We start from the raw sequence: 27,229 nt of genomic DNA on the forward strand, positions 1-27,229 counted from the left end.
GAAATTTGATTTTTTTTTTTTTACATTTTTTTAATTGGATGTTTTATAGCAGAAAGTAAAAAATATTGTTTTTTTTTCTGTTTTTTTTGTTTATAGCGCAAAAAATAACAAAAAAAAACGCAGAGGTGCCACCAAAAGAAAGCTCTATTTGTGGGGGAAAAAAAAGGACATCGATTTTATTTGGGTACAACGTCGCATGACCGCGCAATTGTCAGTTAAAGCAAGACAGTGCCGTATCGCAAAAAATGGCCTGGTCAGGAAGGGGGGTAAATCTTCCGGGGCTGAAGCGGTTAATGCTGTAATAAGGATTATAGAGCTGTATTCATTGTTGCCTGGGTTCAGCTTTTGTTGAAATATTCATTGTCCTTCTATATCCTGACAGTGATGAATGAGGTCCAATGTTTCATACAAGCTGCCTGTGCTCGTCTTTTCCTGCGCCGCACGCCGGGTATCACCTGCTCCTCATTAATATTTAACCCTTCTCAATGCTCTATTGTTGCAGCAGATCGTGTCTGCTTCCCGACCGCCCTGAATACTGGCAAGATCAGGCTTCTCATTAATGTCGATTGTTTATTGTTGCCCCATTGTGACCCTTCTGGATCTCCAGGAAGAGAGCCCCGTCACAGACTTGCAGCGGAGAAATTCAAATATTTGATCTGCTTACTGGCAGCAATACATAGAATTTTATAGATCCAGTATTTATTGCAAGGGTTACAAAATGACTTGAAAGGGTTCCTCTGCATTATAATGGTTGAGGACAGCGCCTCTAGTGGTTAATCTGCACATCTGCCTTGCAGTAGCTCTAAATCCAATCATTACAGCCTTAGGTAAGATTTACCAAGTTCATAAATTGAATAAAAGAAGAGAGAGCTCAGTGAGGAGTTTATGGAGTATTATCACTCCACATTATCATATTATCATCATATTAAAATAAAAAGCATTATACTCACATGAAGAAGGGAAAATGTTGAGGAAGTAGGCAGCTGGGGCTTCGCTAGTACAGTATCTCACAAAAAAAAAAAGTACACCCCTCACATTTTTGTAAATATTTTCTTCTGTCTTTTTATGTGACAACACTGAAGAAATGACACTTTGCTACAATGTAAAGTAGTGAGTGTACAGCTTGTATAACAGTGTAAATTTGCTGTCCCCTCAAAATAACTCAACACACAGCCATTAATGTCTAAACCGCTGGTAACAAAAGTGAGTACACCCCTAAGTGAAAATGTCCAAATTGGGCCCAAAGTGTCAATATTTTGTGTGGCCACCATTATTTTCCAGCACTGCCTTAACCCTCTTGGGCATGGAGGTCACCAGAGCTTCACAGGTTGCCATATGAGTCCTCTTCCACTCCTCCATGACAACATCACAGAGCTGGTGGATGTTGGAGACCTTGCGCTCCTCCACCTTCCGTTTGAGGATGTCCCACAGATGCTCAATAGGGTTTAGGTCTGGGGACATGCTTGGCCAGTCCATCACTTTTACCCTCAGCTTCTTTAGCAAGGCGGTGGTCACCTTGGAGGTGTGTTTGGGGTCGTTATCGTGTTGGAATACTGCCCTGGGCCCAGTCTCCGAAGGGAGGGGATCATGCTCTGCTTCAGTATGTCACAGTACATGTTGGCATTCATGGTTCCCTCAATGATCTGTAGCTCCCCAGTGCCGGCAGCACTCATACAGCCCAAGACCATGACACTCCCACCACCATGCTTGACTGTAGGCAAGACACACTTGTCTTTGTACTCCTCACTAGGGATGAGCCCGATGTTCGAGTCGAACGTTAGTTCGACTCAAACATCGGGTGTTTGCCCGTTCTCTGAACATCGAACAATATGCGGCGTTCGCGGCAAATTTGAAAGCCACAAAACGCCGTTAAAGTCTATGGGACACGAACATGAAAAACCAAAGGTGCTCATTTTAAAGGCTTATATGCAAGTTATTGCCATAAAAAGGGTTAGGGGACCCGGGTCCTGCCCCAGGGGACATGTATCAATGCAAAAAAAAGTTTTAAAAACTGCAGTTTTTTTCGGGAGCAGTGATTTTAATAATGCTTAAAGTGAAACAATGGAAAAAGAAACGTTCCTTTAAATATCGTGCCTGGGGGATGTCTATAGTATGCCTGTAAAATGGCGAATTTTCCCCATGTTTAGAACAATACCACAGCAAAATGACATTTCTAAAGGAAAAAAAGTCATTTAAAACTGCTCGCGTCTGTAATGTATTGTCAGGTCCCAGCAATATAGATAAAAATCATTGAAAAAAAAGGCATGGGTTCCCCCCCCCAGTCCATTACCAGGCCTTTTGGGTCTGGTATGGATATTAAGAGGAACCCCACACCCAAATTTTTTTTTTAAATTGCGTGGGGGTCCCCCCAAAATCCATACCAGGCCCTTCAGTGGGGAACCCTGCGCTCAAAAAAAAATGGCGTGGGGTCCCCCCAAAATCCATACCAGACCCTTATCCGAGCATTCAACCTGGCAGGCTGCAGGAAAAGCACCCTCCTTATGTTGAGGGCATGTGGCCTGGTACGGTTCAGGGGGGGGGGGCGCTCTCCCCCCCCCCTTCTCCTGCGACCTGCCAGGTTGTGTGCTCGGATAAGGGTCTGATATGGATTTTGGGGAGGGGGTCCTACACCATTTTTTTTACATTTTGGCTCGGGGATCCCCTTAAAATCTATACCAGACCTGAAGGGCCTGGTGTGGATTTTGGGGACCCCCACGCAATTTTTTTTTTAATTTGGGTGCGGGGTTCCCCTTAATATCCATACCAGACCCAAAGGGCCTGGTAATAGACGAGGGGGGGGGACCCATGCTGTTTTTTTCAATGATTTTTATCTATATTGCCGAGACCCGACAATTCATTACAGGTGCAATCAGTTTTAAATTACTTTTTTTTCTTTATAAATGTCATTTTGCTGTGGTACTGTTATAAACACAGGAAAGCCACAGGGCTCATTCCTCCAGATGAAGCCACGTGGGAGGTGGTGAAACTAGTAGAGGTGGAGCCTGGCCGTGGACTACTACTACTGAGTGAGACTGTTATGTCATTTTTAATGCTTTTAAAATTTCATTAAATGTGAGTTCAATGCTAGCTTGGGTGGAGTGGTTTCATTTTTAACCCCTCGGATACTGCACTATAGGAGGCACTTTCTCTCATTTTTTTTCATGTGCTGCTGAACTTACCGGTAGTCATTGTGGATCTAAAGTTTGAAGCAGCACAGTGGAAGGAGTACCTACCTGCTTTTGATTACTTTCATCCTTTGAGCCACCAAGATTCTCTGACGATCCCTGGAAGGGAATGTTTGCACAGGGTGCAAGGCATGTTTGACCCCTTACAGGGTCGTTTAAAGGAGTTGAACGAGTATTGCATGAGGTGGTGGGAGCACTCCGTTCATGGAGGTTGTCTGAAGATATCACACAAACTTGCATATAAGCCTTTAAAATGAGCACTTTTGATTTTTCATGTTCGTGGTCCATAGACTTTAACGGTGTTCGAGTGTTCGTACAAATTTTTTGCCAGTTCACAAGCTCTGGTGTGAACCGAACCGGAGGGCTCTACTCCTCACCTGGTTGCCCCCACACGCACCTGACACCATCTGAACCAAATATATTTATCTTGGTCTCATCAGACCACAGGACATGGTTCCAGTAATCCATGTCCTTAGTCTTCTTGTCTTCAAACTGTTTGCGGGCTTTCTTGTGCATCATCTTTAGAAGAGGCTTCCTTCTGGGATGACAGCCATGCAGACCAGTTTGATGCAGTGTGCGGCGTATGGTCTGAGGACTGACAGGCTGACCCCCCACCCCTTCAACCTCTGCAGCAATGCTGGCAGCACTCATACGTCTATTTCCCAAAGACAACCTCTGGATATGACGCTGAGCACGTGACCTCAACTTCTTTGGTGGACCATGGCGAGGCCTGTTCTGAGTGGAACCTGTCCTGTTATACCACTGTATGATCTTGGACCCACCGTGCTGCAGATCAGTTTCAGGGTTTCAGGGTCTTGGTAATCTTCTTATAGCCTAGGCCATCTTTATGTAGAGCAACAATTCTTTTATTTCAGATCCTCAGAGAGTTCTTTGCCATGAGGTGCCATGCTGAACTTCCAGTGACCAGTATGAGAGAGTGAGAGCGATAACACCAAATTTAACACAATTGCTCCACATTCACACCTGAGACCTTGTAACACTAACGAGTCACATGACATCGGGGAGGGAAAATGGCTAATTGGGCCCAATTTGGACATTTTCACTTAGGGGTGTACTGACTTTTGTTGCCAGCGGTTTAGACATTAATGGCTATGTGTTGAGTTATTTTGAGGGGACAGCAAATTTACACTGTTATACAAGCTGTACACTCACTACTTTACATTGTAGACAAGTGTCATTTCTTCTGTGTTGTCACATGAAAAGATAGAAGAAAAGATTTACAAAAATGTGAGGGGTGTACTTACTTTTGTGAGATACTGTATATATAAGGCCTCAGTATATGTAGCAGGTGGACTGAGGGGGGGTGAAAGTTTTTTTTATGGAGAAAAGTGACAACCGATACATGGCTCTTGTGCCTCTAAATGTAATCTAGTCTGGGATCAACTTTTAAGAGTAAATCCACTTTTGTTGAGAAAAAAAACCCTCCCCCTCTGGGTGATCTCTGTACATTGCATGGAATGTAACAAACTTTGTAGCAGATTTCTACCTTTTGTTGCTCTTAAGAAATCACTGTGTTTCTCTGTGTCCATGTGGAAAGTGAATTTAAAGGGAGTAATTTCATAATTATAAATCAGCCGCTGTACTTGCAGGGCTCTAAATGAGGAATGTGACGGGGTCTGCATCCCTTTAGACGTGATTTCCTATTGGAAGTATCTCACTAAAAATGATGTTTTTGTTGCAGGAGATGCCTAAAATTTGACTTGTATCTTAGTGCAGACTTCTGGGAAAATCAGTGAGCCAATCACACAAGCAGGAAAGGATGTTCCTGGGGACGTTCTGTATACCATCTGTGTGCAGAGCACCTCCAGGTGGCCATATTGCATTTTGCAGAAAATTACAGAGCTGCAGATTGAAAAAGAAAGGGAATTTTTAATAACATTCAATTACAATATGACGTGTAGCGCAAATTGTATACTCTATATATATATTTTTTTTACTTGTTCTTTTTTCCCCCACAAATGTGGAGTTACCCTTTAATTACAGTAAACATATACAGCTTGGAAAATGTGAAAGTCATCTATAAATTTATTTAACCATTTGCCGACCGTATAACTTACATATACGGCAGCAGGGTGGCATTGCTGCACCGGATCATGTACCACTACCTAGTATGTGATCTCACTCTTCCGGGTAGGAGAGAAGCGTGCCGCTGGTGGCCCGCTCCCGCTGTGATTATACACAGTGGGAGCTGATCTGTGGGTACCACGCACTCAATGTCCGCCAGCACCCGTCGATTATCCAGCACACAGGCAGAACGGTGGTCTGACAGTAGGGAAGACATGAATCCTGTGTCTCTGCAAAGCAGGGACTAGGTTCCATGCCTTCCCCTAGTAAAAGCTCCTCCCACAGTGCACATAAACCCTGGCTAGGCACAGTTAACCCTTTGATCGCCCCTGATGGTAACCCCTTCCCAGCCAGTGTCATTAGTACAGTGACAGTGCATATTTTTAGCACTGATCAATGTATAAGTCTCCCCAAGAAGTGTCAGTTAGTGTCCGTCTGTCCGCCGCAATATGGCAGTCCCGCTATAAGTCGCTGATCGCCATCATTACTAGAAAAAAAGAAATAAGGAAAAAAAATATCCCATAGTTTGTAGACGCCTTAATTTTTGCGCCAACCAATCAATATACGCTTTTTGTGTTTTTTTTTTTTTTTTTTAACCAAAGACATGTAGCACAATACATATTGGGCTAAACTGATGAACAAATGCGATTTTTTTTTTTTTTTTATTGGATATGTTTTATAGCAGAAAGTAAAAAATATTGTTTTTTTTTGTTTGTTTTTTTTTAATTTTCGGTCTTTTTTTTTTTTTTTTCATTTTTTTTAAATTTCTTTATTGGATATGTTTTATAGCAGAAAGTAAAAAAATATTGTTTTTTTTTTTTTGTTTATAGTGCAAAAAATAAAAAACGTCAGAGGTGATCAAATACCACCAAAAGAAAGCTCTATTTGTGGGGGGAAAAAGGACATACATTTTTGTTTTGGGGGGGTACAGCGTTGCACAAACCGCGCAATTGTTAAAGTAACGCAGTGATGATGGGGGGGTAAATCTTTCGTAGGTCAAGTGGTTAAAGGCCCATGTTACAAATAATCTGGGTAATTAGAACGGAGATCCACTGAGTGGCAGTGTGGAGATCCATTCATGCTAACATGCGCCACATCCGAAACGTGTGTAGTAGAGCTATAAAATGTACAAATATGGACTTTATAGGCACCACATCAGCCACATACTGGATTTTGTAAGAAAAAAAAAAAAATATTTTTATTGTACATCAAATAAAAACAGTTTAAAATCAATTGCATATCATTGGCAATTGCACCTATTATTAGGTGCAATTACCAATGATATGTAATTGATTTAAAATTGTTTTTAATTGATGTACAATAAAAAAAAAAAAAACTATTTGTAACAAAATCCAATCTGTGGTTGAGTTGGTGCCAATAAAGTCCATATTTGTAAATGTCTTGGCTCTAATGAAGACACATATTTAAAGGACCAGTCCACTCGACAGTTCTATCCCACTTGTAGGCGGAGCTTGGTTCTCCCAGTCGCCCCCCTCCCCAGGCTGAGCGATATTACGGCAACGTTTTAAAGTCAATTGGGAGCAGCTTGGTCTATTTTTATCTGAAGGAGACAGATGGCGAGGACAATGCTTTCCGGTGACCCCCCTCTTTTTTTTGTCTGGTGGTGACCTCTCGATGTCTTTGGCAGGTGCTGCTTCTGGATGAGCCCACGGCGGGTATGGATTCCTGCTCCCGCTACACCGTCTGGAATGTGTTAAAGAAGAGGAAGGCGAACAATGTCATCGTGTTCAGCACACACTGCATGGAGGAAGCCGACATCCTGGCGGGTACGCAACCTTCGCTGATCGCTCGGCATTGTGGGATTGTATAGCAAAAAGAAACTGCGCCGATGAATAAAATAATGCACAACACGGTTTCATAGGGGACAACTTGCGACTCTTCCCGGGAGGTACAATACACAGTCACTAAACAGTTAACGACATCAAGAGTCGCGCTTGTAAGTGAATTAAAAACAACTCAATATAAAAATGACATAGAAACAAGAAAATTGTTGTAAAAAAGTGTTATAAAGTCCGTAAAAAGTGTAAAAAGTCCTCTTTCAGTGGTGAGGAAAGCAAGCTAAATCACGTGATCAGCATCACCGATGAAGACGCGTTCCAATAGTATAACTACCGCCAAACGTATAAATCGCACGCTTCCCAAATAGTGTGCGACTCCCTAATTGAAGAGATGTCAAAAGGAGCCTGTGATAGGGCGCCCGCCCTGCCCTGGGTTCTCCTAGGCAGTGCTTCCGGCCGGTATCCCCCTCATATGGTATGTGAATATAAAAGACATGGCTCCAATAGCGTAAAAAAAACCCCATGGGTATGGTTTATTGAATAAAAGATATGTTACACTCACATGTTGTAGCGATGTCACGTGTGACGAAGGGCGTAGGGCGGAGTGATGTGCTGACGTCATCGTGAATTCTCGGAAGTGCAGGTGCTGTTGCTTGTTTGCCCAGTGTATTGTTTTTGTTTTTTATCTACGACATGTGAGTGTAATATACCGTATCTTTTATTCAATAAATCATGCCCACGGGGTTTTACGCTGTTGGAACTAGAAACAATAGGGGGAGCAAAACCCCCTTCAAACAGCAGCAGACAGGTGGGGTTAGGAACTTCTGTGAAATAATCACAGCAGGTGGGCGGAGTTAGGAACACCTGTGAAATAATCACAGCAGGTAGGTGGAGTTAGGAACACCTGTGAGATAATCGCAGCAGGTGGACCGAGTTATGAACACCTGTGAGATCACAGCAGGTGGGAGGAGTTAGAAACACCTGTGAGATAATCACAGCAGTTGGGTGGAGTTAGGAACACCTGTGAGATAATCACAGCAGTTGGGTGGAGTTAGGAACACCTGTGAGATAATCACAGCAGGTGGGAGGAGTTAGAAACACCTGTGAGATAATCACAGCAGGTGGGAGGAGTTAGAAACACCTGTGAGATAATCACAGCAGTTGGGTGGAGTTAGGAACACCTGTGAAATAATTAAACACAAGGTGGGTGGACTTAGGTACACCTGTGAAATAATCACAGCAGGTGGGCAGAGTGAGGAACACCTGTGAAATAATCACAGCAGATGGGCGGAGTTATGAACAACTTTGAGATAATCACTGCAGATGGGCGGAGTTAGGAACGCCTTTGAAATAATCACAGCAGGTGGGCGAAGTTAGGAACACCTGTGAAATAATTAAACACAAGGTGGGTGGAGTTAGGAACCCCTGGGAAATAATCACAGCAGGTGGGCGGAGTTAGGAACACCTGTGAGATAATCACAGCAGGTGGGCGGAGTTAGGAACACCTGTGAAATAATGACAGCAGGTGGGCGGAGTTGGGAACACCTGTGAGATAATCAGAACAGTTGGGAGGAGTTAGGAACACCTGTGAAATAACCACAGCAGGTGTGTGGACTTAGGAACACCTGTGAAATAGACAGGCAGGTGGGCGGAGTTATGAACTCCAATTTAGAGGGATTTCTTAGTCTCTAGTAGATATGAGGACAATGGTTCAGCCCACTTTTGATCACATGACTGGAACCTTCGCTTCCATGGGACTTCTCCTTTTATGAAACTAATATTACAAAATATACAAAATATAATCCTCTTTCTAATTTGTATTTCAGACAGAAAAGCCGTCCTCTCCCAGGGAACCCTGAAATGCGTTGGATCCTCTCTGTTCCTCAAGAGCAAGTGGGGTGTCAGCTACCGCCTCAGGTATAGTGCAATGCCATTGGCTGATAACAGATTCCCATCCCATGGAACAGAAGGTGTGCAAAGTCCTTCAGTGTGTATTCTGTGGCCACAGCCTGAGTAGAAAAGCCTGTCCCCTGCCAGCAGAGAAGGACCCCTTGCTCTACAATTACCAATGCTCATGCTCCCTATGGACTTGAGAGCTCCAGCTATGACCTCTGCAGAGAGGCCGCTGCTTAAACACAGACAGTTATTGTTAGACAGAAGTAGGTAATGGTTAAAAAAAGCATTCCAGGTATGGAGATTTTTATAGTTACATTGTTCCAGATTACCTGTGGGATTCTTGTAGAAGCGGGAAAGCACTGTAATAGACACTGCTACTACACCACTATTACATCACTACTACACCACTACTACACCGCTACTACACCACTAGTACACCGCTACTACACCGCTACTACACCACTACCACACTGCTAGTACACCACTACTACACCGCTATTACACCACTACTACACCGCTACTACAGTGCTAGTACATTGCTACTACACCACTACTACACTGCAATTACACCACTACTACACCGCATCTACACCACTACTACACTGCTACTACACTGCTTCTCCAGTGATCGCCAATGTCTTCCATGTCCTGTGCTGTGCGACTGCCCTGCTGCATTGTGAACACAGGGGGTCGGCTGTTGGGCACCAGTCAGAGTGAATGCAAAATGTTCTCTGATTGGATGAGGTGTAAAGTGGGAAAAGTCACCAACCCCCCTCTCCAGCTCACATTGCATTCATTCAGAAAATACAAAGCGTTCTCTGAATGGCGCCCAACTGCCGACCTCCTGTGTTCACAATGCAGCAGGACAGCTGCTCGGCACAGGACCCGGACGCTAGTGAAGATCATCAGAGTGGCAGTGTAGTAGTACTGTAGTAGTATTGTAGTGGTAGTAGGGTAGTAATATTGTAGTAGTACTGTAATAGTGGTGTTGCAGTAGTGGTATAGTTGTATTGTAGTAGCAATGTAGTAGTAGTAGTATTATAGTAGTGGTGTAGTAGTACTCTAGTAGTGGTGTAGTAATATTGTAGTAGTACTGTAGTAGTAGTGGTGTAGCAGTATTGTAGTAGTGGTGGTGTAGCAGTCTTTTGTAGTACTGTAGTATTGGTATAGTAGCTGTGTAGTAGTAGTGGTGTAGTAGCTGTGTAGTATTATTGTAGTAGTGGTGTAGTAGTATTGTAGTAGTACTGTAGTAGTATTGTAGTAGTATTGTAGTAGTGCTGTAGTATTGGTGTAGTAGCTGTGTAGTAGTGGTGGTGTAGTAGTTTTATAGTAGTGGTGTAGTAGCTGTGTAGTATTATTGTAGTAGTATTGTAGTTGTGTCTACTTCAGTGATTTCTAGCTTCCAGGGGCGTTGGCCATCTATGGTATATACATAGTTACATCCAAGCAGGATCAGTGTAACTATGTTGAAAATATCCATACCTGGAATTTTTCTTTAAAATTTCTCTCATGGTTTATTTATTTTTTTGTCTGTCTTTGCCCCATGGGGGACTTTTTCCTTCACTTCCTGTCTTGTATACAAAGCAGGAAATAAGAGGAAATCTCTCCGAAGTAAGATAAATCCTTTCTTAGTTGTCACCAGAATAAACCTCCTTTCCCCTCGCCTCCTGTTTTGGTGACAACTAAAGATTTTGGATTTCCCATCAATTTTTGTCCCACTGTCAGGGGTCACCAGGACGAATAGAGGGAATGACCCCCCCCCCCAGCGGGGACACCAACCTCAAACACCCAGCAAAGGTTCTAACCCCCCATTACCACTTTATCCAAGACTAAAAACATTTTCTCTATTAGATACACTGTGATGGTTGATGTCATTGGGGTCGGTCTGGTGGGTCTTTGTGATATATTCTCTTTCAGTGACCAAACAAATGTGTCTTTTTTCCGTTCAGCATGGATATAAAATCCTCGTGTAACATGGCGTCTGTATCTGCGCTCGTCTCACAGCACATTCCCGGGGCGCGTCTGATGCTGGCCACTGAGAACTCCCTCATCTACGGCTTACCATTGAAGGATGTAGACATCTTCCCAGGTAATTGGCAATGGTCTGTACTCAGCCCTCTGCTCTCCCCACCTATCAGTAGGGTCTTCATCGGCCCCCATGTACATGGTTTGTTCACCTGTCAGAGTTTTTCTTTGGACTGGCTCTATTTTGTTACTTTATGATCCAGTTGAATTGTCTCTATTCTGGATTTTGTTACGTTGTGGTCCAGTTGAGTTGTCTTTATCCTGAATTTTCCTAAATTCTGGTCCAGTTGAGTTGTCTTTATTCTGTATTTTGCTACATTTGGTCCGGTTGAGTTGTCTTTATGCTGGATTTTGTTACGTTGTGGTTCAGTTGAGTTGTTTGTATCCTGGATTTCCTAAATTTTGGTCCGGTTGAGTTGTTTTTATTCTGGATTTTGTTAAATTGTGGTCCAGCTGAATTGTCCTTATTCTGGATTTAGCTGCGTTTGGTCTGGTTGAGTTATATTTATTCTGGATTTTGCTAAACTGTGGTGCGGTTGTGTTGTCTTCATCTTGGATTTTGCTACGTTTGGTCTGGTTGAGTTGTCTTTATGCTGGATTTTGTTACTTTGTGGTTCAGTTGAGTTGTCTTTATCCTGGATTTCCTAAATTCTGGTCCGGTTGAGTTGTTTTTATTCTGGATTTTGTTACATTGTGGTCCAGCTGAGTTGTCCTTGTTCTGGATTTAGCTACATTCGGTCTGGTTGAGATTTAGCTACATTCGGTCCGGTTGAGTTGTCTTTATTCTGGATTTTGTTACGTTGTGGTCCAGTTGAGTTGTCTTTATCCTGGATTTTCCTAAATTCTGGTCTGGTCGAGTTGTCTTTATTCTGGATTTAGTTACAACATGGTCCGGTTGGGTTGTCTGCACTCTGGAGTTTGCTACCGTTGGTCTGGTTGAGTTGTCTTTATCCTGGATTTTCCTAAGTTCTGGTCTGGTTGAGTTGTCTTTATCCTGGATTTTGCTACGTTTTGTCCGGTTGAGTTGTCTTTATTCTAGATTTTATTACATTGTGGTCCAGCTGAGTTGTCCCTATTCTGGATTTAGCTATGTTCAGTCGGGTTGAGTTGCCTTTATTCTTGATTTTGTTTGATTTCCATTTTCTAGGATTGTTTTCAGCTTTAGACAATGATTGCAGCCTGGGAATCCTGACCTATGGAGTGTCGGTCACCACGTTGGAGGATGTCTTCTTCAGACTAGAAGCAGAATCTGATGTGGACCAAACAGGTAATGATCTCCTGATCCCACCGATTGATCCGAGATCCGTTGTCTTGCTCATCTGGAAATGCTATGAAAGACAGAGACATGGTCACAACTCCATTCCCAATCCTTTATATCCTGGGAATCCATATTAGCGTAAGAATTATAAATAGTTAATGTTGATTGAGAGAATTAAAAAATTAAAATCTCATAGAACCTTTAAAATGTTGGATTTTTTAATGTAGTTTTCAAATCTTTTAATTAACCACTTCAATACCGGGCACTTTTACCCCCTTCCTGCCCAGGCCAATTTTCAGCTTTCAGCGCAGTTGCACAATTGTGCGGTCATACAACACTGTACCCATATGACATTTTTATCATTTTTTTCACATATCACTGGAGTTTTTTTTTTTTTTCTAAACAAACAAAAAAAGATCGAGAATTTTGAAAAAAAAATTTGGCAAACAGGTAATTTTTCTCCTTCACTTATGGGCACTGATGAGGCCGCACTGATGGGCTGCATTGATAGGTGGCACTGATGAGGCGGCACTGGTGGGTACTGATCAGGAGGCACTGATGAGGCTGCACTGGTGGGTACTGATCAGGAGGCACTGATGAGGCTGCACTGATGGACATTGAAGGCCACTGATAGAGGGCACTGATAGGTGGCACTGATGAGGCGGCACTGGTGGGCACTGATCAGGATGCACTGATGAGGTTGCACTGATGGGCACCGATGAGTGGCACTGATGGGCACTGATAGGTGGCACTGCTGGGCACTGATAGTGGGCACTGCTGGGCACTGATAAGCACTGGTAGGTGGCACTGATAGGCAGCACTGATGTGACACTGATAAAGGGCACTGATTGGCAGCACTGGTGGGCACTGATTAACAGTACTGATGGGCACTGGTAGGTGGCACTGATGGGCACTGATAGGTGGCACTGCTGGGCACTGATAGTGGGCACTGCTGGGCACTGATAAGCACTGGTAGGTGGCACTGATAGGCAGCACTGATGTGACACTGATAAAGGGCACTGATTGGCAGCACTGGTGGGCACTGTGAACAGCCGAATCCCAAGGACTTGGCGATCACAGAGCGTGCCGCCCGCGCACCGCAGGCATTTCAATCCTACGCAGTTGCCGTCTTTCATCTATAGCGTGGGGGCCAAGTGAGTTAATGTAGATGGGCCCAAGAACAGAAATCTCAAATCTTAGGCTGCATTCACACCTGAACGTTGAATTTTTTTAGCGTTTTTTTTGGCCCATTTGTATGCGCGTTTTTGTACAGCATTTATAAAGCGTTTATGAGCTTTGGTGTTTTTTTATTAGCCAATAGAGAGAAATATCATCAGTTTCATCATTTGTTGCTTTGTTTTTCAGAGTTTTCATCCGTTTTTAATTATTTTTTATTTATTCATTTTTTTCCTTTTTTTTAAGGAGTTAGGGGTTAGGGGTTAAAGGTTATATATAGTTATATAGTCTTATTGAAAAAAGACACAAGTCCACCTAGTTCAACCAATAAATGGTTATGGTTAGGGGTTAATTTATTACGTTGAACAAGGGGTACAGTAAAGGTAAAAGATGTCTACCAATCACAATCGGCTTTAGGACCATAATGCGTTTTGAGTGAATTTTACGTCCTTGAATCATATTATTCTATGTCTGTGTTTTATTACAGACAGCAATATTTTCACTCATCAGAAGATAGACGATGACAGGAAGTGGAAATCCACCGAGGATATTGACCAGGGCCTACTGGCCCTTCCAGAGTCCGATCCTTGCACCGTGAGTGGCCGTGCTCTGTGGAAGCAGCAAGCCCGGACCATAGCCAAGCTACATTTCCGCAACTTGTACCGAGACCGGAAATGTGTCCGAAACGTGTGAGTATTTATCTGCTGAGAGAGGATAAGGAACACCCAAAAAAAAACCTATGGGGTGGGCTAGCCATGTTAAAGGATCAATCCACCCAAAATGTTGGGGGTTTTTTTCATTTTTTTTTCTTACTTCACTTGGTTGTGCATTTGCTCTGCATCCCATATTCAGAATCCCCACACTTACCATCTGCATTTAATGCTAGGGAGAATCCATTTAAAGGAGTGTGAACACCCTGAGTTGGGTTAGATGCCCCAAAATTCCAAAGTGAGAGGAAAACGAGCCAGAAGCTAAAGAGGGGATTTCATACCACTGGGATCCCTAGTAGATAAAAACACCTTTAGATGACCCATTGCCACGGGCATCAACATTTATGTGAAATGTTTTTGGTTGGACTAAGTACTTTGGCTGGCTATCGGTCTGAGTAGAAACCTAAGATCCCCAAGTTCCTTATAAAGGAAATGCATGATTGCCTTGTGACTTCCTCCCTTTGCCTTGTGACTCTTCCTGCTGTTGCCTGAGTCCTTCTTTTGGCCAGTGAGTCTACCCATCACATTCCTAGCTGTTATGGTGCCCCCTGGCAGATGATGTGGGCTCACCCATGGGCACAAGGTCTGAGTGCCAGTTGATCTTCAGCAGAGCCCTTGAAGGTGTAACCCTAGTGGTGCCAGTTTTCTTTGGTTCAAACTGGCACCAGGAGGTCACAGTCCTCAGGATCACCCCAACAATGGCTGGTGCAGAATAGCTATGATGCAGAGACTGTTCAAGATGAAAAAGACAGTAGAAGAAGAGAGTAATCGGGACTGGACAGGGGTAATGACAGGCAAGAGAGCATCTAGGACCAGGCAGAGGTCATGGCAGGCAAGAGAACAGCCAGGCCCAGGCAGAGGTCATGACAGGTCAGAGAGCAGCCGGCCCAGGCAGAGGTCATGGCAGGCAAGATAGCACCCGGGCCCAGGCAGAGGTCATGGCAGGTCAGAGAGCAGCCGGGCCCAGGCAGAGGTCATGGCAGGCAAGAGAGCAGCCAGGCCCAGGCAGAGGTCATGACAGGTCAGAGAGCAGCCAGGTCAAGGCAAAGGTCATGGCAGGCAGGATAGCAGCCAGGCCCAGGCAGAGGTCATGGCAGGCAAGAGAGCAGCCAGGTCCAGGCAGAGGTCATGGCAGGCAAGAGAGCAGCCAGGTTCAAGTAGAAGTCAAGGCAGCTGGCAGGCAAAAGGGTAGTCTGCTACAGGCAGGGGTCATAGCAGGCAATAGAGTAGTTAAGTCAATCCAGATCAGGAACAAGCACGTAACTAGCAGGTAAGTATTTTAGCTCCTTAGTAGCTGGTGAGAAGACACAGCACCTACAACTTCTAAGGCTGGAGCCTAAATACCCTTCTGGTAAGAAGACCCATCCCCAGCATTGTTACTGGGAACTGTAGTCTTGGCAGGGATTCTGAGAGTACCATAACACCAGTCAATAGAAATGTGTGGGTAGAAGGATGAAATGCGGTTGAACATAATGTGGCTGTGTTGTTCCTTATATAGCTCCCTGGGATCTGAGGCTACTTTGGTGATAGAAGTAAAAAAGGGACACAAGGGGGCACCAGCTAAGTGTACCATTAATGAATGTTTTATTAGCATAAAACAGCCAAATGCAGACTCGCATGACCGTAAACCAAACTTGCTTATCTGCAGCTATATACAGGATGCTAAGGTCACAAAAATAATTTTACTAAAAAATTTCATAAAGTGGGGCATGATGCCAAAACATTCTGAAACTAAATTTATGTTTTACACTTTAAATCCTTCTGTTCCTTCTCTTCCAGGTGTCTGTCTTTATTCCTTTTCCTGGCTGCCCAGGTCGCAGTAAACATTCTTCACTGGTACAACCACAAGCATTCCGTTCCCATCAAGCTGTCTCCGGATCTGTATTTCCTGCGTCCGGGACAGAAGAGTCAGAAGGACCTCACCAGCCTTCTTATCCAGAGCTCCACAGGTAGCCTTTGGATCCCTGATGTTACTTAAAGGGGAATACCAGGCACAGCACAACAATTAGTAATTTATATGTAATGTCAAAGCTGCATGCCCACATCCCCTTTATTTAGTTGGATGCACCATTTGGAAGAAAAAGCTTTGGGCTTTTAGCAGGAAATAAACCCAAGTCTTCAATAAAGTCTTACTTTGGTGGGTTCAAAATGCCAAGGAACCCTTACACATAGTCACCCTTACCCATAGTGACCCTTACACATAGTGCGGTTCATATGCACATCCACACTGTACTCTAATCCTGGAAAAACACACCAGAACATTCAGTAGCTCCAAAGGCACAAGCAGACTATTTTTTAGCTTTTGCTGTGAGGGTTAAGGTTCCACACCTTCTTCCTAAGTATTGGTCCTTTAGCGTGGTTTGTCGCCTTAGTGACCAATAGTAAAGCTTGAACAGCAGAAGATGGTGGTGCCAAGCTGTTGCAGGAATGTAAACCGCATGGTTACCAAGGATGGGTGAAAACTTCACCACCAGTGGCTCTTGGTGAGCCACCCTAAGAATGTTCTCCCTTCTCCTCTTCCGCCAGTGTCTATCGGTGGACCACCATTGTAATGTTCTACCTTTTCATTTCTTTCCACTGCTTACACTTTTGGTGGACCACCATTAATTCTCTTTTCTCTTCCGCTTCCACTGATGCCTCTTGGTGGACCATCGTAATAACGTTCTCTTTTCTCCTCCTCTTCCACTGGTGCCTCTTAATGGACCACCATTGTAATGTTCTTTCTTCTCCATCTCTTTCACCAGTGCCTCTTGGTGGACCACCATAATAATAATCTCCTTTCTCCTCCTCTTCCACTGGGACCTCTTGGTGAACCACCATAGTAATGTTCTCCTTTTCCTTCTTTTCCACCAGTGCCTCTTGGTGGACCACCATAATAATAATGTTCTCTCTTCTCCTCCTCTTCCACTGGGGCCTCTCGGTGGACCACAGTAATAATGATCTCCCTTCTCCTCCTCTTCCACCGGTGACTTTTGATGAACCACCATAGTAAGGTTCTCCCTTCCTTTCTTCTTCCACTGGTGCCCCTTGGTGGACCACCATAGTAATTTTCTCCCTTCTCCGCTTCCACCAGTGCCTCTTGGTGAACCACTATAGTAATGTCCTCCCTTCTCCTCCTCTTCCACCGGTGCCTCTTGGTGGACCACCATAGTAATGTTCTCCCTTCTTCTCCTCCTCTTCCATCTGAGCCTCCTCGTGGACCACCATAGTAATGTTCTCTCTTCTCCTCCTCTTACACCAGTGTCTCTTGATGGACCAGCATAGTAATGTTCTCCCTTCTCCTCCTCTTCCACCAGTGTCTCTTGGTGGACCATCATATTAATAAATAATATAATTCTCCTTCTCCTTTTCTTTAATTTCTGTCTTGCTGACAATGATTATATTTAACACAAATGCAAACTATCCATCGTAAAGCTTCGGCCTTTTTTCTCCGCAGGTGCCAGTATAGATGAGATAATTGACCACCTGCACAGCCAAAGAATAAAGGTGGAGCTGATGAACGGGACCGACTATATGTCTGTCGCTCCTCACAGTGGCGGTTTGGATGTCATTAGTTCAGAAAAGGTAGGAGGGTGTAAGTAGTGAGTAGAGTACAGCATGCGCCACATTTATCCAATCACTGGTGGGAAAATGTGTAGTGGGCCAAAGGAAGCATCCTGTTTAATTCAGCTCTCCCCCTATATAGCCTTTATAGACCAGAACAACTTTCACATTTCCTGTGTAGGCCTCTTTATTTGGCGATAGTTATTAAGAACAAACTAGGCTTTCCTTTGGCAATATTACATAGTAAACATTTTCTTAATTCTATATTCTATAAGCATAAAGACATAAAAACAAAACAAAAAACATACATTTTTTTTTCCGCTTTGAGCGCTCTAGTTGTTTAAATTGTTTTACTATAAAGAAAATGTATACATTTTATTCTATAGTGTGTCCTGTGTAAAATGACATGACAAAAATGCCAGGAATTAGGGCCTCCCCCAAACCACACCAGGCCACATTCCCTCCACATAAGGGGGGGGGGTGGGTGCTTTGGGACCCACCCCAAAGCATCTTGTCCCCATGTTGATGGGGATGAGGGGCTCATCCCCACAACCCTGGGCTGTGGTTGTCCAAGTCTGCAGGCAGTTTTTGACAAGTCCTTTATTAAAAAATAAAAAATGAAAAAACAATGCCCTCCCCCCATGTAAATTCATTGTCAATCATGACACCCGCTGCACCGCTGGACCCCAAAAAGAAAAAAAGCTCAGCCGTCAACTAAGGAAAACCGCTGAATGCCTGGCTTGCTGTATGACAGTTCTTATATAAATAAGGGCGGTGGCCCCGCCCCCTTGTGATGTTGCCGACCCAGCATGCACCGGTCGGTGATGTCACAAGGGGTGCGGTGCCACCACCGCTGCATCCTTTCCCGGCCCGCTCCTTAACAACCAGCTATTCACTGTGTCCTGATTGGGCGAAGCTTTGCCCAATCAGGGCTTAGAATGCACTGTGCCCCCTTCAAGGGGTGAACAGGCGATGTTCGGGCTGAAATTTTGCTCGGCCCGAATGAAAGAATAAATACAATAGACAATAGATTGTTACAATGGCTAAAAAAAACGAAAAAAAGCCATTATTAATAGTAAAAAAAAATGCTGGAAAATTATAGCTAGGAAGATAAAAGAATTGAGGGTGATTAGGATTAAGACTTCAAATAGGAATACACGTAAATGAAAAACATTTTATACTTGCAACATTCCTTTAACCGATATGCAGATAAAAGGTCACAGCTTATGATCTGCGTATGAATGAAAGAGTAAATACAATGTAACAATAGATTGTTACAAAGTATTACTATAGGTTTGGCTGCATTTTGGCAGTTTGCAAGCAATTGCTCTAAAGTGTTACTAAACCCACAACACTAAAATCAGTCTGTATATGCAGTAAAGCATGCTTGTTATAAAAGGCTGTTTGATCCTGCCTTCTCTGATCCTCCCCTTTTTCTACTGTCCCCAATCCATCTCTTGATAGAAGAGAGTCTTGGAGTCACTCTGCACATGCTCAGTTTGTTGCGTATGGCTAAAGAGGTTTTTTTTTTTTGGAGGATGCATGTGATCAGCACAGCGCCAATCAGCTCTGTCCAGACAGAGGTTCAGGAGTCATGCAGCCTCATAGGACAGTCAGAGGAGCATGAAAACTCCTCCTAAAAGCTTTAACCAGACACTGATAGAAGTCACAAGACTGCTATATACTGTTGATAAAAAAAGGTATTTAGCAGTTTATATTTACTAAAATAATAGCATTACCATGTTCTGTGTACTGTGGGGTACCAGATATAGTAAATGCAGGCTCCTGGGTTCAGTAACCTTTTTAATAATGGTGGCAGAAAGTCAGTTGAATGTAGGAGATACCTTTGTTGAAGTCCTTTTAGGACCGATCTCCTACGTTTAAAATTCTCAAATGCTTAAAGTCCATCTCCAGTTAGACATACGAGTAAGGGTTGGATCCTCTGTTAGGTTCTTGGTCACCCCCTTGGGGATATTTCCTCCTATCCAGGTTGCATCACATGACTTATTCCAAGATGGAGGATCTGCGGTTGATGAAAAAATAAGGGGGAAGGGCAGAAGTTGGGTGTTTATTCAGTGCAATAGAAAAATCTTCCACTGACAACTGTAACGAGAAAGCTGGAATCTGGTGAAAGGACTCCCTTCCTGTCCTAGTGACACCCCCTATCCCTTATTTCTAGTCTTGGTGTCACTGGGTTGAATCTCTGCCCTCCTGTTTAGTCCTATAGAATCTGCATCAGTGCATTTTACATATAATGAGCAGAACGGATTACTGCACGTCTAGAGGGGTCATCACTGCACCATCTTGTGTTTGTGTCTTCCAGTATTTCATCTATGAAGTCGTGTTCAATAGTACCATGGTGCACACCCTACCGGTCCTTATTAACACCATCAGTAACACTCTGCTGAGACAGCTGAATGTCAACGAGAGCATCCAAGTGTGGAGCAGCCCTTTCCCCAAGGTGAGAACTCATTCTAATACTATACACCTAAACGGGGCCATTTCCCCAAAAGAGGTATTTTAGTTGCAGGTGAAGCCTGGTGGGCTAAGTAGGCTCTTCCTTCTTATGTGTTTTGGATGCTCCAACATCACACTTCCCCTCTTATAATTTCTGACTCTGCTACTGTCCACCTGGGAAACTTTGGGTGTTCCCACCTTTCTGTGTCTCAGCAACTCCTGTTACATTCTCCATAAAACGAGACCACTAAAAAAAAAACCCCAGGGATGGTGGCAACAGTTCCTAATGGGCACAGCATGTGTACAGACCCGAGAACTCAGCACAGGGATGGTGGAAACCCCTCATAATGGGCACAGCAGGTGTACAGACCCGGGAACTCAGCACAGGGATGGTGGGAACCCCTCATAAAGGCAAAGCAGCTATACAAACCTGAGAACTCAGCACAGGAATAGTGGGAACTCCTCAAAATGGGCACAGCAGGTGTAAAGACCCGGGAACTCAGCCCATGGATGGTATAAACCCCTCATAATGGCCAAAGCAGGTGTACAGACCCGTAAAATCAGCACAGGGATTGTGGGAACCCCTCATAATGGCAGGCATACAGACCCAGGAACTCAGCACAGGGATGGTTGGAACCCCTGATAGTGGGCACAGCAGGTGTACAGACCCAGAAAATCAGCACAGGGATGGTAAGAATGGTAAGAACCTCTCATAATTGGTGCAGCAGGCATACAGACCTGGGAACTCAGCACAGGAATGGAGGGAACTCCTCATAATGGGCACAGCAGGTGCACAGACCCGAGAACTCTGCACAGGGATGGTGTAAACCCCTCATAATAGGCACAGCAGGTGTTCAGACTTGGGAACTCAGCACAGGAATGGCGGGAATCCCTCACAATGGGCACAGCAGGTGTACACACTTAGAAACTCATTGCAGGTATGGTGGGAACCCCTCATAAAAGGTACAGCAGGTGTACAGACATGGAAACTCACACATAGCACATTAGTCAAAAAATTACTCCTTCAACTTCCCCCTCCTCTGTTCAGAAGGCCTTGTATAGTATCAGTTAGAGAGAGAGACAGTCTGAAAGTAAACAGCATCTGCCGTGCCTTCTCTTTAGAAACCCAACAGTGCAGCTCCACCTCAAAGGGTTTATATGATTATGGAGCTCCGCAGTGAAAACTGTTCTAATCTCTTTTATATATCAATGAGATAAGCCTGATTTGCATGAATTGAAGAAAGAGATTTTCTTCTGCCCATGCGAGCCATTAAATCACACTTAGAATAATTGTATATTTTATGTCTTCAGGAATACTTGGATGTATCATACAAGATCACTCTGTACTTCCTGGTCATATATCTGGGAATTTTAGCTGCTGGGATGTTGCCTTATTTTGCCATGGAGAACATCTACAACCATAAGGTAAGAGCTGGCATGCCGTTTGCCCAGCTTCAATACCCATACACCCTTCGTGCCATCCTGTCCATAGTTCTGTAGTGACGTTGTTCCTTTAGTAGGTGTGTGTAGGGTTGCATTCCCACTATTCTCTATCTCTGGAAACAGTAGAGAAGGCATGCCCAACCCTACTCACCTTACGTCGAATCACATGCCACTCCAGAGAAGCGTGAATTGACCAGTGCTCTGGGTATCAGGAGCATGCGATTCTGTCCTCTTCCTCCCACAATGCAGTGTTCAGAACCAATTGCCAAACACCAGAATTGTCATATGGGGTCAGAGGGAGAGTCCTTAGCCCTGTGTAAGCTCAAAGCAGAATGACTTGGAGCATACATAAGGTTTTTGCTCCTCAGGATGGAACAGAAGACGAGTGTAAGGGCAATTAGGTCAACATGCTGCTTTTCTCTTATTAAACAAATCAGCTAAAATGTAGCAACCCCTCCCTGAACAGGGAAGGAAAAACCCCCAGCAAAGAGGCAACTGACATTACCCCAGGTTGAATCCATGACCGCAGTGGAGAAATTCAAGAATGGAGAGTGCTAGTCACTTTAGTCTTTCCAAGTTTTTATTCCTCTGGCTCACAGGGAGAAGGGGTTAGGGTTTCAGATACCTCTTCTGAGGGCAAACCTAATCCCCCTTTAGCAGGACTTCTCTCCCTGGCTCTCCACTTTGGGAGCTGTACGCTCCTCAACCAGTCAAGGCAACTGGAGGAATCTGTCCTAGTCCTAAAGGACTATTGGCCTACTCAACACAGCTCTACTGCACACACTTCCCCAAAACTCTTCAGGCCACTCCCCAAATACTAATACTTTCATCAATAGATCACTTCTAAAAAACAATTTTCAGATCTTCCAAGTGCTAGTGTGCGGTCATCCACCTTTTTCCATTCCACAAAACACAGCAGCAACCCTGTGCTTTGGGGAGAGCAGAACTAAATTTACTAGTCACCTCTGCTTAAGGCAGGGTGGCTACATTAATATTTCTTATGAGGGGATGGATGATTAGTCTCACCTCCCCTTCCATTCCCCAAAGTGTTTTTCCCGGGGGTTTTTTGTATCTGTTGGTACCCCAAGTCTTTATCCATTATACATCAGCAGTTAATGGATTGATAATACTTGTCCATCTCTTTACACTAGGTGAAGGCCTACACCCAGCTGAAGATGTCGGGCCTCTACCAGTCTGCCTATTGGGTTGGACAAGCTTCGGTGGACATGCTTTTTTTCCTGTTGATTCTCTCCATCATGCTGGGAATTTTGTTCATCTGTAATAAGGGAATTTCACTTTATGTGGGAACATTCGTTACCTTGGTGAGCTTCTGTATTTCTTGATTTCTGTCATATACCGTGAAATCTCATTGTCCATTGGATTATAGATATTGTATGTTTATATTCACTGGAGGACTTGACGGGCACGCTGCCTTTAAAGCTGGCCATACACATACAATTTCATTAAGAGATGAAACTTTTTTATTCCTTTTTTTTTCAAACTCTCAAGGAATGGGAGACATAAATTGGTGGCTTCGGTCAACTGCAAGGAGATGGCATCAAAACTACCCTGATCGAACAAGGAGGAAAAGTCTGTGCACTTACTATAAGATTATCCTAGGTTTTTTCCTTTCCATTTCAATTGGATTGCAATTTTCCTCTATTTCAATAGACTTTATGGAAGCTGTCATTAAACCTATACCATAGACGGAAATGTTGGTGCTACCTAAAATTAAAAGTCTATCTAGATTGTGTTGGAGACCATGCTGGACTGACTGGATTGGTCACTGGTCCTCAGTGGGTATTCGTGTGGGCAAAAAAAGAAGAAATGTCTTCCGGTGGATAGTGCCCAGTGATGGATGATGGCTATGGGCCCTCTTTGGGATTGGGCTGCTGTCTTTTCTGTGTGACCTTAAGACCATTTCAGCATGTGGACTTAAATAAAAAGAAAGGAGCGCCGGTGTCAAGAGAAATGTGACCTCTAAAATATGGTTTGTGGGCGATTTATTAAAAATTGGCAACATGTACTGTGCATCAAGCCTACATGTTTCAGGGGAATAGACTCCTCTTCTTTAGGGCTGTTCCTGAGTACTATTTGGTGGGAACAATTCCCATGAGTGGTTATGTTGGATCAAGGTTTCTGAATGGTAGGATGCCGGCTTTAGTTGTATAGGTAGCAATTGTCCTGAAGAGGAGGGGAGTCTGTTCCCCCGAAACACGTTGGCTTGATGTACATGTTGCTAATTTTTAATAAAGGTTCATAAGTCATATTTTAGGAGTCCCATTTCTCTCGACACCGGGCGGTTCTTTTCTTTCAACCTTTTATCTTTTTAAGTCTACATGCTAAAACGACGCTAAGGTCGCACAAAAAAAAGGCAGCAGCCCAATCTCCGAGAGGGCCCATCACCAAAATCCATTACTAGGCACTATCCACCAGAAGGCATTCCTTCCTTTTTGCCCACACAGATTTCCACTCGGTTTAGAATTCACTATTGACCGAGTTCTGGCAGTCAATTAAACCCTTGGCTAAATTGTTAGTTTCTGGTGATTCAGAACCCAAAATTAGTTTCTTTATTTTTTGACCTTTCATGATTCATTTTTGCAATTCCTGGTAAATCGAATGTGAATGAAATTGACATGTCTGTGGCTAGCAAAACCAAAAACTATGATAACAGAGCTGCTAAAAAAGATTCCGCCCGGGGGGGGGGGGCGTGAGCCGTGTCCCTCAATGAATATCGGAGAAGAGGAATTTCCCCATGAATCAAGCAATGCTTTCTATTTCAGGTCTTCTGCATAATCGGCTATGTTCCTGCAGCGGTGCTGCTAACCTACGTGGCTTCCTTTATGTACAAATCCATCAGTGACACCCGGCAGTGGTGGTCCATTTTCTTTTCTATGGTATGTACTGTGGGCCATGACTAGGTGACTTAAAGGGGGATATTTACTGTATTTTCAATCATCTTTAATATTAATTACATTCAATCACTGTTATGGAGTTATTGTACAAATACAGTGACTATTTGTTTATGGTAATATTGCATTGTTTGTTCTTCCCGTTTCCTGTTCTTTCCTTTGACCTGGATGTAATTATATAGTTCAACATGACTCTTCAGACTAACAGCTTGCAGTGTCTTCATTTCTTATACTTGAAACAATCATTTTCAAGGGAATATATTTTTTCAATCATTTTTAAAGCGTATATAAACCCTCACCTTGTAAAAAAAAAAAACCCATTCAATTTAAAATATATTTAAAAACATTATAAATACCTTTTTTAATAAATGTATACAAAATTCAGTTTAAAATTGACTTGGTCAAGTATTTAAAATTAAAAGTTACAAATTTTAAACTAAACCGTATATTGCTATTTGGACCATTAAATAAAAGAAAATCTCGGGTTCTAATATTTGGCAGTTTATATTTAGATACACCTTTCCTCCTAACGCCACTAACCTTGTAAAGAAAAGAGGAAAGGTGTATTTAAATATAAACTGCCCAATTTTAGATCCCAAGATAGTTTTATTTAATGATCCAAATAGCAATAAAGGTACACAAAGTTCAGTTTAAAATTTTGTAAATTGTGTTCTGATAAAAAAAAAAAAATTAAAAAAAAAAAATAGAAATTTGTAATTTTAATTGTAAACACTTGCCAATGTCAATTTTAAACTGTATTATGTGTACATATATTGCTATTTGGATCATTGAATATAATCATATCTTGGGTTCTAATATTTGGCAATTTACTGTATATTTAGTTACACCTTCTCTCCTAATGGCGCTAACCTTGTCAAGAATAGAGGGAAGGTGTATTTAAATGTAAACTGACAACTATTCGAACCCAAGATATTATTTTATTTAATGATCTAAATAGCAATAAATGTATACAAAATAAAGTTTAAAAATTGACTTGGGCAAGCTTTAAAATAAAAATGACTAATTTTAAACTGAATTTTGTGTACCTTTATTGCAATTTAGATCATTAAATAAAATCTACTAGTATAGTTGAAATTAAAAATGACAAATTTAAAAACGGAATTTTTGTGGTGGATCATTAAACAAAAATATCTTGGGTTCTAATATTTGGCAGTTGATATTTAGATACACCTTCCCTCTTGATGCCACTAACCTTGTAAAGAAAAGAGGGAAGATGTATTTAAATATAAACTGCCAAATATGAGAACCCAAGATATTTTTGTTTAATGATCCACCACAAAAATTCCGTTTTAAATTTGTCATTTTTAATTTTAACTATACTTTCCCATGTCAGTTATAAACTGTACTGTATATTGTGGACTTTTATTGCTATTTGGATCATTGAATAAAATCATATCTTGGGTTCTAATATTTGGCACTTTATATTTAATTGCACCTTCCCTCCTAACGTCACTAGCCTTGTAAACAAAAGAGGGAAGGTTTCATACAAACTTCCAAATATTAGAACCCAAGATAGTTTTATTTAATGATCCAAATAGCCATAAAAGGTACACAAAATTCAGTTTAGAATTTTGTAATTTTACATTTTAAATTTTAAATACTTTCCCAAATCAATTTTAAAACTGTGTATTGTATACATTTATTGCCATTTGGATCAATAAATAAAAGAATATATTGGGTTCTATCATTTGGCAGTTTATGTTTAGTTACACCTTCCCTTTTAATGCCACTAACCTTGTAAAGAAAAGAGGGAAGGTGTATTTAAATATAAACTGCCAAATATTACAACCCAAGATATTATTTTATTTAATTTTCCAAAAAGCAATACAGTTGCACAAAATTCAGTTTAAAATGTTTAATTTTAAATTATAATTTTAAATACTTGCCCAAGCCAATTTCAAACAGTACTGTATATTGTATACATTTATTTCTATTTGGATCATTAAATATCCTGGGTTCCAATACTGGCATAAATATCTTATTTGGAATATTAGCTAAATATAAGTTACCAATATTAGAACCCAAGATATTTAATGATCCAAATAGAAATAAATCTATACAATATACAGTACAGTTTGAAATTGGCTTGGGCAAGTATTTAAAGTTTAAATTTTAAAATAAACATTTTAAACTGAATTATGTGTAACTATTGCTTTTTGGATAATTAAATAAAAGAATATCTTGGGTTTTAATATTGGAAATTTATATTTTAGCTACACCTTCCCTCTTTTCTTAACAAGGTTAGCGGAAGCACTATCTGGAATTGTTAGAGCTTTGCCTGATGTAAATGGCCCGGTTTTTGGGCATCTACGGAGCATTAAAAACTAAGTGAAGGTGCATCTAGTTGCCCAAACTTTCCCCCTGCTAGAAAATATATATATATTTTTTTTAGTTTGAAACGCTTTGGTTATACAGTAGTTCAGGGAAGCTTGTTTCTTGCTATAAATGTTATTATATCTCTGCCCCCGTTAGTCACCTTCTTTTTCCTCCTTCTACGTCCTTTAGATGTGTCTGATCACCATCACCACGGTCGAGCTTGTCTCCGTCATCGGCAACGATTTGATATTTACCCTCTGCCATGACCTGTTCTCTTTATTTATCCCCATCTACCCCCTGATTGGATGTTTGATCTGCTTCCTAAAGGTAAGAACGGAGCGGGGTTAGGCAGGTTTGGCTCTTCTGATTCTTCGGATCTTGACATTTATTTGATGACCAGCAG

The 27,229-nt window shown here is 42.4% G+C and overlaps 1 protein-coding gene across 1 annotated transcript in view; it reads left to right on the top strand.

Moving 5' to 3' along the window:
* Positions 1 to 27,229, top strand: part of ABCA5 (ATP binding cassette subfamily A member 5) — a 130,230-nt gene that overhangs the window by 83,465 nt on the left and 19,536 nt on the right. Inside the window, exons 15-26 of the mRNA XM_073606910.1 lie at positions 6,919 to 7,057; positions 8,896 to 8,986; positions 10,915 to 11,054; positions 12,138 to 12,257; positions 13,912 to 14,113; positions 15,914 to 16,083; positions 17,571 to 17,698; positions 20,001 to 20,138; positions 21,446 to 21,559; positions 22,729 to 22,899; positions 24,361 to 24,474; positions 27,016 to 27,153. Coding sequence (XP_073463011.1) covers positions 6,919 to 7,057; positions 8,896 to 8,986; positions 10,915 to 11,054; positions 12,138 to 12,257; positions 13,912 to 14,113; positions 15,914 to 16,083; positions 17,571 to 17,698; positions 20,001 to 20,138; positions 21,446 to 21,559; positions 22,729 to 22,899; positions 24,361 to 24,474; positions 27,016 to 27,153 — 1,665 coding nt within the window. The remainder of the gene's footprint in view (positions 1 to 6,918; positions 7,058 to 8,895; positions 8,987 to 10,914; positions 11,055 to 12,137; positions 12,258 to 13,911; positions 14,114 to 15,913; positions 16,084 to 17,570; positions 17,699 to 20,000; positions 20,139 to 21,445; positions 21,560 to 22,728; positions 22,900 to 24,360; positions 24,475 to 27,015; positions 27,154 to 27,229) is intronic.

The sequence above is a fragment of the Aquarana catesbeiana genome, linkage group LG12 (genome assembly GCF_042186555.1).
Source record: "Aquarana catesbeiana isolate 2022-GZ linkage group LG12, ASM4218655v1, whole genome shotgun sequence".
In the NCBI taxonomy this organism is placed as follows: Eukaryota; Metazoa; Chordata; class Amphibia; order Anura; family Ranidae; genus Aquarana; species Aquarana catesbeiana.